At 35.9% G+C, this 12,469-nt stretch overlaps 1 protein-coding gene across 1 annotated transcript; it reads left to right on the forward strand.

Annotated features, from left to right (window-relative positions):
* Positions 1-2,886: 2,886 nt before the first annotated feature.
* sycp1 (synaptonemal complex protein 1) lies at positions 2,887-12,140 on the forward strand. Its single transcript, XM_084062388.1, has 34 exons — positions 2,887-3,009; positions 3,114-3,157; positions 3,251-3,415; positions 3,572-3,639; positions 3,750-3,823; positions 3,921-3,979; positions 4,067-4,133; positions 4,372-4,445; positions 4,539-4,647; positions 5,090-5,184; positions 5,260-5,444; positions 5,540-5,607; positions 5,691-5,752; positions 5,846-5,962; positions 6,105-6,209; positions 7,122-7,225; positions 7,319-7,436; positions 7,552-7,622; positions 7,735-7,816; positions 8,272-8,334; positions 8,428-8,490; positions 8,570-8,632; positions 8,724-8,840; positions 8,926-9,036; positions 9,140-9,232; positions 9,323-9,397; positions 9,511-9,588; positions 9,711-9,818; positions 10,020-10,094; positions 10,587-10,667; positions 10,793-10,858; positions 11,356-11,460; positions 11,585-11,644; positions 11,794-12,140. Exons 1-34 carry the CDS (start codon positions 2,979-2,981, stop codon positions 11,932-11,934), a joined length of 2,997 nt encoding a protein of 998 aa, XP_083918514.1. The 5' UTR covers positions 2,887-2,978; the 3' UTR covers positions 11,935-12,140.
* Positions 12,141-12,469: the final 329 nt, after the last annotated feature.

Consider the following 12,469-nt stretch of genomic DNA (forward strand, 5'->3'; position numbering starts at 1 on the left):
CTGTGTGTGTGTGTGTGTGTGTGTGTGTGTGTGTGTGTGTGTGTGTGTGAGAGAGAGAGAGAGAGAGAGAGAGAGAGAGAGAGAGAGAGAGATGGATGGATGGATGGATGGATGGATACAACTCTGCCTTATCCCATCACTATCTTACATTATAGTTCATCCCTATTAAAACATTGGCAATTGTGGCGATGCCACAAGTTGTGAGCTTGTAGATCTGATATTTTCAAAAGATTTTATACATTTTAGACATAATATGCAACTTGTGAAACTGGACACATTACCTTTACTTTTGGTACTTTAAGTATATTTTTATGCCAATACTTTTGTACTTTTACTCAAGTTATTTTTAATACTGGACTTTTACTTGTAACAAAGTAGTAAAAAGTAGTAAAAGGAAAAAAAGAGTACTTTTTCCACCACTGCTATTTGCATGCATGCAGTAGGCTAATCATAACTTGAGGCTAACTGACAAAGAAAGGATTTACAACTCCGAGTACGACGGTGCCGCTCGTCCAAAAAAACAATAACAGCTACCAATGCATAGCGGTGCGACACGTAAGGTGGCTTGTAAATCTGTTATTTTTGGCACGCGACACCCTCGCGAGCAGTGGTGTAAAAAAGTAACTACTTATATTTACTCAAGTATACTGTGCTTAATTACAATTTTGAGGTATTTTTACTTGACTGGAGTATTTCCAATTTTCAGTACTTTTACTTCTACTCCACTAGCTTACATCTCAAAGGCAAATACTTTACTCCACTACAATTATTTGAAAACTTTAGTTGTTACTTTGTAGATTTTTATTATTATTACAAAACACACATTAACCACTTCACCCTATATATCTATTTCGGCCATTTGTAAATAGCAGATCTACAAGCTCACAATGCATCACAGTGTGAGCTTGTAGATCTGCAATTTTCAAAAGATCTTTTATATATTTTGAACCTGTGAAATGGTTCTGCATAATGAGTACTTTTACTTTTAGTACTTTAAGTATTTTCATGCCAATACTTAAGTACTTTTACTCAAGACATTTAATTCGGGACTTCTACTTGTAGCAGAGTAGAGTATATCTACATTGCAGTATTAATACTTGTCCTTAAGTACAAAATGTGAGTAATTTTTTCACCACTGCGCGAGGCGCATTTCAAAGTCAACTTCTCGCGATGCGTCTGCGGTTCTGGTAATCAGCCTCCTCCATGCGCTCGCGCTGCACCTGACCTAACTGCTGGCAGTCCGCCCGTTCATCGGATTAAAAACCCTCAAACTATCATTAATAACTATCCTTAACTCTAATTTAGCGGTTTTTTGGAGTTATATTCCACTTGGCTGATTATTATGTCCTTTAAAGTTGTTGACTTGGGTTAAAGGTTAGCTATTTCGTCGTTGTTTTGTAACGTCACTAAATGACTGATGAGATAATTTGACAGTTGTTTTTTTTTAATGCGTAGCTGCTAGCTAGATTAACAGCTATAGCCGTCAGTTGTGTACGTAAGCCTGAATGTTTAGATTAAAGCGACTATTTCAGTTTAATTTGAACAGAAAGCCTTACAATTTTAATGTAGTGTTAGTTTAAGGGAAGAGTGTAAGTATAAGCCTTGATTTATATCCGTCTGTTCGGCAAGCGACACCGTTGTACCCTACTACGCAGTTTAATTATACCAATGCTTAAAACTCTTACGACGTTGTAGGAGTTTTGATGGTGTTGCTTGCAGCAAATAGCAGATCTAGCTCACAATGCCCTTTCTTGTGAACTCGTTTCTTGTGTGTTGCCAAGTTGTTGTGTGTACAGTGGTGGAAAGTAACTAAGTACTGTACTTAATTACACATTTGAGGGATTTTTACTTTACTGGAGTATTTCCAATTTTCAGTACTTTCACTTATTATCACTTTATTTACACATTTGAAAACTTGTGAAATGGGACATTGTGTGTAATGAGTACTTTTGGTACTTTAAGCACATTTCGATGCCAACACTTTTGTACTTTTACTCAAGTAAATTTAGAATTCCGAGTATTTCTACACTGCAGTTTTGATACTTTTACTTAAGTAAAAAAATTGACTACCTTTTCCACCACTGTGTGTTGCTATTGCCATGTTGTGTGTATTGTCCTGTCCAGGATGGAGAAGGACAGGCCATTCAGCTTCACTCTGTTGGTGCCTCCCAGGGTGAGCTCAGGAGGACACCCAGTTAAACCTCAGGAACCTGTGGATGACTGTGGAGGGTTCAAGCACAGACTGCAGCAGGCAAGTTTTCCTGGAGCCTGGAGGGTTTAATATACATTTATTCTCAGCCCTTTTCATTTCAAGGATCACCATATGGATTAGGCCACTGGACCGACCCCCATTTCATACCAAATCCTCATTGTTAATTTCACTCTTCAGAGTGTACAAATTGGAACCAAATGGACCCTTACAGGTCCATTTGTTTCCATTTGTGCACTCTCAGAGTTAAAGACCCCCCCCCTCCCAGGGTCCCATTTGGACTGTTGGTGGTCCCTGGACCCGACGTTGAGAAACAGCTGTTTAATACATCCCTATATCAATTCTAAAATACTGTACTGTCAATGAGTGTAACAGCAAGGTAAGCCAAACTAGTTACTAGGGTGGGAACATATGAGTTAGTCTGTGAAGGTAAATCATTAATACCAATTATAATACCAATGTTTTTCCCCTAGAGCTACAATAGTAAACCCCAGGAACCCGTGGATGACTGTGGAGGGTTCATGCAAACATTGCAGCAGGCATGTTCTCCTGAAGGGTTTAATACATCCATACATAAATGATATAATACTGTACTCTAAATAAATGAGTGTAACAGCAAGGTTAGCCAAATCAGTTACCTGAGTAGGAGTATTAATCTATGATACGGTAAATTATTAATACTACTATTATGTTTTCCCACTAGAGCTACAGTAAATGTGTTGAGAAAGAGCGTGCTTCTTCTCAGAGTCTGCTTCTTCCCAATACAAGCATGGCTTTGCCAACTAAACCTACCAGAACTGGTACTGTATCTTTTATTTTGCACTACACAACATTTAATTTCAAAATGTCATCTACCATTATAAAATACTGCACATTTTTTAATTATCATGGTTTTCTTTAAAAGATGTTCCCAAGATGAGAGTTGTTCCGGCTATGGAAAAAGAAGCGGTAAGAAATGTGGAACAAGTATGAACTAGGCCATTACAACAACTGTATCCCCCTATTTGTTTGTTCATAATCATAATTGTGAAAATTCCCCAGGATAATGGCAACCCTGCACAGCTGTATTCCAAGTTATTTGAAGAAGTTGAGAAAATAAAGTCTTGGAAAGTCAAGATTGATGCTGAGACTATGCAAAAAGAGAGGAGACTGCAAGAAAACAAAAGAACGATTGAAAACCAGCGAAAAGCTATTCATGAATTACAGGTCTGTGCATTAAATAATATGACATGCCTATTTTTTTTAAAAATATATATCAATGGATAATTAAGGAAAAAATCTTCCGTTTTAGTTCACCCCCCTTTGGCGTGGTTGCATGTCAACTGCATTGCTGTAAGATGTTGCTCTTTCTGAAATTTACAGTTTGGAAGTGAAAGTCTCAGCATAAAGTTGGAAGAACAGCTCACCGAAAACGAAGATTTGAGGAACAAGTATATTTTCAAATTTTTGTTAAGTTTTGTTTAAAAGAAAAATCTATATTTAACTGTTGGCCCAGTGCAAGCTCATTCAACAAGGTTTATGGTGTGGATTTTCTATGCAGGAATAATGTTACACGAAACTTGTGTAATATACTGAAGGATACCTTTGAACATTCGGCTGACAGCATACATTTATGTAAGTAAAATATGTCAAGTTAATATGCCATGTTAATATTTATTTATTCTTTTAAAATAATTACACATTGACATTTTACATTTCCTTGCTATTTTAGTTGAATCTGAAAGAGAGGAAAGCCATAATCTCTTTCTTCAAAATAACGAGAATATTCAGGTAAACATTTCTAGGATATTAAAACCAGACATAAGTGACTGCAAATACATTACAAAATTGGTTGTACTAATAAAACTGTTCCTATAGAGAATGGTTGCTGCATTTGAGGACCTTCGCATTCAAGCAGAAGCTGATCAACATCAAATGCAGAAAGGTACTTATTTAGTGAATGCTTTGCAGGCTTTCCCTCACTCTGGAAACCACGGAAACTTGAAGACTCCTTTTACAACCATGAAAATCAAATGCGTATTAAATTGAAATTATAAATGTATAAATATGTCCATGGAAATAGTATTGATAGTGTCATCTCAAGGAAAATTATGTGTAGTAAATTTGACTATAATTTGATGAAGACAAATTATCCTTTTACTAATTATTTTGGTATTTTTCAGTTAAAGAGGCTCTACTGCAAGTTGAAGGCCTGAAGGATCATTTTGAGCAAGAATATAACATGAAACATGAAGAGGTTAGTAAAAAGAAGGGAAAAAATCATTTTAACAGTGCCTATGACCATCTGATAATGAGAGTAGTTAAATAATGGGGATACACTCCTTCACAGGCTGCAGTACTTCAAATTAAGTTGAAGGATAAGGAGACTGAACTCCAACAAGTCTCTGTTAAACTTCATGACACCAAGGAGAGTTGCGAACAACTGCAAGAGTCTGCAAGTAAGATTGATATTTCAAGATAATGAGCTGCTATTAACCAATTTAACCCTACTGTATATACTACTGACTTTTTTATACTCTTAACTGAAAATAGCCGATGTAAAAGCTCACAACACATCCAATTGCAACGCTTTGTGAGCTTGTAGATTGGCTCTTTTTGCATGATGTTGACTATTTTTGCCAAATGTTCACCTATCATGACATAACCAAAATAGAGTTGCTAGGGTTCAAGTGGTTAAATAAAAATGCAATAGTATCATGAAATAAATGGTGGCCACTAGAGAGTGCTATAATACTATACTGTATTTCAGTTATTCTCTCCACTTTAGACTCTACTAACTTGTAAGAATTAAAACATCTTCCGAGCATGACCTAAACTACTAAAACACTATAGAAAGATATGATGGATCATATTCATTATTATTTACTAATCACCTTACAGACCAACACTATGAACTTCTGCAATGCTCAAAAAAGGAACATGACTCGCTTCTTCTAAAACTAAAACAAGCAGAACAGCGTGTTAAAGAAAGAGAGGTAAGTCATGTTATGTCTTAAGCACTGAATTACAAATACGTTGTATGGTGCACTAACGTTGGTCTTTCTCAAAAGGAAAATCAGATTGCTATCGCCAGAGCGCTGGAACAGAACAAAGAGGAATCTGCTGATATTATTTTCAGAAAAGACTCTAGCTTGATGGAACTCAACAAAGTCAAAGATGAACTACAAGATAAGCTGATTGATATTCAAGCCACTGCCCAGGAGTTGCAGAACTCACTAACACTTGAAAAAGAAAGGTATGATTGTACTGCACAGACAGTTGTCAAGATACGTTACGCTCGTGTAAACAAGGATTAACACTGTAAATTACATATATTGTTGTTATTTCAAGGGCCATGGAGCTTGAGGTTCAACTCGCGACAATCAGCAAAGAGCTAGAAAACAAAACTATAGCTCTGGGTAAGCCGCATTTAGTGAAATGTGTTGATTTTCCATTGATGTTCTCTACCTGTGAAATTAAGAGAAAATATTTGATCCAATAGGAAAAATCCTGGCGCAATGTGAACAGAAAAATGGGCAGATCAAAATCGTTGAGGATGAACTGGTAGGATGAACAGATTTGCTAGTGTGCTTAGCTCCTACAGCATTTCACATAATATGTGTTAGTTGGCTGAAGACTAAATTAAATTGTTTTTAGATCTTAAAAACAAAATCCATTGCATCTCTGATGGAGAAGATTGAAGTTATTGAGATCAGACTAGAAGAACTCAAAGCTGAGCTTTCAAGGAAAAATGAAGAAGCCAAGCTTATCCAGGTAATGCAAATGCACACCTCATCTCAGAATTAATAATTATAATAATAATTATGTCTGAAGTTATTTTGAAATGTCTGTTATTTAATTTCAGTTAATGTTGTAATTCAATACTAGTAACTGATGTATTTTTCTTGCCACACAGAATAAAGTTGTAATGTTGTCTGCTGAGAAAATTCAGCTGGAGAAGGCTTGTGAGGAGGTGGAAAACGCACACAGTGATTTAAAGGAGAAAACTAACATGACTGAGGTTTGGTTTGACCACATTTTACAAAATTCTGTCCATACTTTCAAATTGTCAGACAGACATAGTCGTTTTTTTGTAGACAAGAATTATGTACGATATGTGTGCAACAGTACCCCTCCCTGGACGCAACCTTGCATAGGCATTGCTATGACTGATACAAATTGCCGATGACATTTAGTGATTACTAGTTTTGATATAAAATTGGTATTAAATTTCCACGCACAGTGGTATTCAAAATGTCTTACTGTACCACTGTAAGACACTGTTTACATTTCTGATAAAGACTAATAAAGTATTCAATCAATAAATTCAATGAATACATCAATCAATTAAATAGTCTTACATTGAACATGCTGATACCCTGTCATATGTTTATACTAGTGTTAAGGGCCGTTCAGTCACACTAAGCACGATAACTATAACTACTGTACTGTATATCATTCACCATTGTCTTTTTTTTATAGTTGTGGTGTGGATTTTGCCATCGACTTGATTTTGAAAGATTTTTTAAAACTATATATTTGTAATTATCGTTATAGTTTTAGTGCTCGGTGTGAACAGCACCTTAGAGTGAGCTGTATCCAACAAAACGTTATGACATAAGATACTGTACCGTACGCCAGCAACACAGGAGTGAATAACTATGTGAATCATAGCATTATATGCAGAACATGCAAGATCAATCCTTTTATAGATTGTTGTGAATGATTCTGTTTGAAAATACAGAGATGAAAATAAAGTCAGAGTCCCTGGTTTTAAAATGCAGAATTTGAGTGAATAATCCATGCATAGTGCTGGATTTATTTCACAGAAGTTCTTTCTATGATTGCTGCCAATTAAATATGTCTGTTCCACACTTTAACACTAACTAGAGCCATTACCGCCTAATGTTCTTGGTATGTTTCCTACTTGCAGATAAAACTACAGGAAATGGATGGCAGGTTATCTGTTGAACTGAAGAGAAATGAAGCCACCATGCTTGAGATGAAACAACTGAAGAGCGACATAATGCTACATGAGTGAGTACAGTATATATTGTACATATACAGTCTCACATTGGATGATACATTTCATTATATGTTCATTGAATATTTCTGTAATGTCTTGTCCAGGGCAAAGTATAAAGAACTATTATCAGGATTTAATGAACTGCAACTTGAGAGGGATACCATTCAGGAGCAGGTTGAGAGTGGAACATCTGAAGTAAAGACTCTTGAGGCTAAGCTGAAAGTATGTAAACAAGTTCAATATGCCTGTGTATATCATTACTGTCTATTGTTCTTAATGAATTTGTTTTGGCAAAATGCAAATTTAATGACAAAATATAACTTATTTAACCGATCAGACGAGCAAGGAAAAGGGTATGAACCTCACCAAGGAAATGAAAAGACTGGAAGAGGAGAACCACTGTTTACGGTTAGTTTGTAAGCTTGACCCATACATTTACCTGGCATTATGTATGTATTCTGTCCAGTTATGTATAGAGACATTGAATACTGTTGTAATTTTAAGTTGTTTCATTCAATAGAGAGGATGTCATCTCACTGAACACCAGAATTGAGGAACAGTGTCAAGAAACGGAGAACTTGCAAAGGAACACTACAGAAAATGTAAGGATGATTGTCAACTGTCCTTAAATGTATCGGTGCTGCTGGGCAGAAACCTTGCATCTCCATATTTCAACTTTTGATGTTTATCCATAAATGAATGCCCTACTTTGTCGCCCAACAGTGTCATGCAAAAGTAGCAAAAATAGTTGATCTACAAGCTCACAACGTGTCAAGCTTGTAGATCGGCTATTTTCGCTATGTCCGAAACATATTGGAAGCGGTTAATTGTGTCTGTGGGTTTTACAAATATTGTAATATAAATAATAACTACATTTGGAATCAATTTTAACACAGGTTATTTTTTTCCATTTCCTGAATTTCCTGTTTTGGATATGGGAGTTTCCCACATGACAGTGACAATATGATTATTACTATCTTAAGAAACACAAAATTCCATGGACGGTCTGTCAGTATTGGTGATATCTTGATTCTTTTCAATTTTGTCTCATTTCTAGTGTGAAGATTTGCAAAAGGAATTCACAAAAAAAGAAAAGCAGATCAAAGCAGTTGAGTCAAAGGTAAGAAAGTTTGGAGTAATACTGTAGCTTTTATTATTATTATTATTGTACTGTTTTTCAGGAATAATCAGAATACTTTGACTTGCTGACTAGCTTTCCATCTTCAAGACCAAATTTGAGGCTAAATCCAAGGAATATGAGGAATGCCACAAAGAGGTTTGTAGTGGATATGAAAATACATTCAGATACTTAATTGTTAGTTCATTTATTTAACGGTTATCTTGTTTGTTTTCAGAATAAAATGCTTAAGAAGCAAGTGGCAAAAGAGATTTCGAAATCCAGTCACCTTCAAGATGAGGTAGCCCCTCCGTGATGCTAGTCAATAAATCGCTGAACCTTCCTCTCTTCCCACAATGTAATGTAAATGTGGAGTTTTCTTTTGATTATAGATCAGCGATCTAAAAGAAGAGACCCTTAATCTTAAAGGCCTGAATGAGGAAGAACAACAAAAATTGGTTGAAGATCTCTCATCCAAATCATCCTTTGCAGAGAAGCTTCAGAACGAGGTTGTTCTTGAAATGTAGTTTTATGGGTTCGATAGAGTTTCTATTGTGTAGAAAAAGAAAAATCATACATATTCTCCTTGTGTAGGTGCAAAACCTCAGACTTGCAGCCACAGAAGCCATTAAGAATAAGGAGGACACTGAACTCAAGTGTCAGAACAAGATAGCTGATATGGTTGCACTGATGGAAAAACACAAGGTGCGGTCAAGTTCATTTCTGTGTTGGCCATCTGAACTTTGTCTTGTGTAGCTTAAATTCATCAAGCAATACTGTATGAGTATGAATTTTGTTTTGTTATTAGAGTCAGTATGACCGAATGGTTGAAGAGAAGGATGCAGAGCTTGAGGAAAAGAAGAGAAAGGAGATGGAGAGTGTTGCCAGTAGGACATCACTGGTATGACGATGAAAAATAAAAATGGATTAACCAAGAGTCATTTTAACGCTGTATTTCAACACTGATTTGTTCTTTATTGTTGTTGTTCAGGAGTTTGAGCTTTCACATACTAAGACCAAAAATGATAGTCTGAATACACAGCTGAAGAAAGAGATGGCAGAGAAGGTAATTTTGGTTATTAGTCTACCCATGAGTGCAATATATTTGTTAAATCGTTCTAATTCATTCATATTTAAGACAATTAAGTTTGAGTGACACTCTTTTCCAATGAATGTTAGGAAAAACTGCGAAATCAGTTAAATGAACTCGAAAAAGAAATTTCATCACTGAAAATAAGTGAACAATCGTCCAAACAGGTACACATAATATGATCCCAGCTAATAAAAACCTCCTAACATTATTCTAATATCTACTGCGCATTACCCACTCACCATTGTTACAAAATGTTAGTTGCTTAAAAAAAGCGTGATGTTCACAGACTCCTCAGGAACCTTCTCTAAAGAGACATGTGTTGGACTCATTAAAGACAAGGAAAACTCCCTCCCACAGAAAATGGCAAATAAATGCTGCAACTCCAAAGGTGAATGTAAGTATGCTCTGTTTTGTTCAAGTTGTTTTTGTAGATGGGTTTAGAAAATGGTGTAATTTCTCCTTCATTTGGGATGGAGATTTTTATGCAGGAAATTGCTGTGAATGCTCGAACGGTTCAACAATTTAACAGTTGAGTTCTGTACTGGTAACTTGTTTGACTAGTATTTTAATTGGCATTTATGGCTTTATGTTAAAGAATTCTGAGATCAACATCGTCAGAACCCCACTTGGGCAAGCCACTAACTGGGTTGGAAGTGTATCAAAGGTCAAGGTAATTTGTTTGTAAATAATTTGTTGACTGTTCCCCAAATGAATATATAAACTCACAGAGCATACAATCATTTGGGGCTGTTATCAGTGCCATATCCAGTGTGTGAAATATAAATACCCTACAGCAACCAGGAGATCCATTTAGCCATTTTGAAATCCGTCTTGCAAATTATTTTGTCCATTTAGTGCCTTGCAATGTCTCCCTTTGTTTCACATGCAAATACAGGTGTGGCCCAATAATAGCTAAAATAATAATGGAATAACAAGTTGAAGCTAAAATAGCTCTTTATGTGTTGCTCTGATGAAATAGGCTTTTCAATGTTGAGTAGCCTAAATCATTTGCTACATTTTTTTAGACCCCCTGTATGTTGCACTCTGGCCATAACCTGTATCATTCTGTATTGTCAAATGAGATAAATAATAATAATCATAATAATAAAATAAGATAGATAGATAGTAAATGGACCCGCTTTGTAAATCTTCTGTGCCTAAGGAAAGTGACAGTGAAGCCAGCAAGACCCCTTCTCAGGACACCACAAAGGATCTCCATCCTTTATATACACCAAAAAACATGGTAAAACCTTTTACAATTTGTGTGATATCTTGCAATGATTCAGTCCACCATCTGAAGCTGCATGACATGATTGATAATACTGTAGCTCAATTTAACATTGTCTGCCTTTTGTGTCAAATGAACAGAATGCAGATATCAAAACACCATCTTGGAGCACCACTAGCAAGAGTGGTACGACACCAAAAATCAAGGTAGAATCTGACAATAATTAAAAAGACAATTCTCTGATGACAGAAAATGTTTACTCATTGTGTGGAGTTACACAGCATGTGATCATAGTTTTTAGGAGGTTTCTGTGTCATTGGAGCAAGTGGATGTATGAGAAACTTACCTGAGTGACACACGCACACAAATGTGTGTGTGTGTGTGTGTGTGTGTGTGTGTGTCACTATGACTCATCCATAACCATATTATACATTATAAGGAGTTCCCAATGCAGCTACAGTATGCCCAAAGATGGAGTGTGTTGTCTAACCTCAATGTATCATCATGGCATCAGGCGCAAACAAATCAGTCAGCTCCATATATGGACATAAAAGGGGGAATGCCGATATAATGGCATATACTGATGAGGCGCAGCGGGCCGAACTTTTAGTGTTATACAAAAAGTAACCTTGTAAAGGTTACTTAACATTGAAGGTGATGTCCTGTTTTCCTGAGAGGTATTTATCTGTGAATTACTTTGCAGTCCTACAGAATAAGAACACCCCCATCAACTGAGAAATCCGCACCTTGGAAAAAGAGCATCCTGGAGCTTGACCCAAAGTCTGACAGCTCTGAACACGATACCCTGGTAAAGAGAGTAATACTTCTATGACAGCAGATGTATTTTGTTTGGTTTATTATGCATTCAGATTAATTTCTGTGCCCTCTTTTATTGGTGTGTTTTTAAGATTGCCTGTTCCTCTCCATGATAGGCTTTTGCACCTGAGCCAAGGTTATTTGCTCCACAGTCCAAACAAGACTTCTTCAAGCAGGTAGTGTGATTTTATTGATGTCATTTTTTTTATATCAATTGTTATACCCATAATTGTAATGAAGAAAGTCACTGGGATGTGTTGTGACTCTCAGCTACTCATTCCTATTTCCAATAAAAAAGGGTATGTGTTTGTGTTTTTTGATTCAGAGCCCTGCTATGCATAAGTCACCGGGCAACTCCATGAAGCTGGCTGCAATGAAAAGGATGAGAGATGCTGGCTGGACTGCTGTCACTGGGACAGCTGACAGAAAGAAGAAGAAGAAGATCACAGAAAAAATCTTTTCATAGGTGTTGGTGTCATCTTTTAAGATGTGACTTTTCAACTGAGTTAGTAGATCTCTCAGAAGTTAACTAGTGTTCCCTAGAAACTTAGTTTAATTATATAGTGTATTTCATACAGTAGTTCATACTGTATATGGTGTGTAGTGATTTTAGGTTTGAAGACTAAATCATTAGTTACATGTGTTATGGAGTCTTTTATAATAATTCATTTACTGTTGCCTAGTTGCTACCAATTTACCTTGTATTAATTAATTTAAAATGTGTGCTCAGTGCTGTTGCTGCATATGGTTGTTGTATTCCTTTTTATTTACAGTTTGATATTGTTCATGGTTTCACTTTGTATGAAACAATTGTTTGTTATATATGTATCTCTTTAATTTAATTTATGTAATTGTATTTACGTTACATTTGAATTCAATGTGTTAAGATTTATTTGTCCTATATTAAAATATTGGACACTATATTGTACGCAATCTCATTTTATTCTCAGCCATTATTAACCTGTAAAGTTAAAAGGTGAAATGACATGGTTCCATCTTTC

Source organism: Gymnoscopelus microlampas, assembly GCF_963454915.1.
Source record: "Gymnoscopelus microlampas genome assembly, chromosome: 7".
Taxonomy (NCBI): domain Eukaryota; kingdom Metazoa; phylum Chordata; class Actinopteri; order Myctophiformes; family Myctophidae; genus Gymnoscopelus; species Gymnoscopelus microlampas.

Bases quoted from the DNA above. Each gene is read 5' to 3' on its own strand.
- sycp1 (XM_084062388.1), top strand. From the start codon at position 2,979: ATGGCTTTGCCAACTAAACCTACCAGAACTG. The intron at 5,185-5,259 runs GTAAGTCATGTT...CTTTCTCAAAAG, and splicing joins AGCGTGTTAAAGAAAGAGAG to GAAAATCAGATTGCTATCGC. The intron at 8,491-8,569 runs GTTTGTAGTGGA...GTTTGTTTTCAG, and splicing joins ATGAGGAATGCCACAAAGAG to AATAAAATGCTTAAGAAGCA.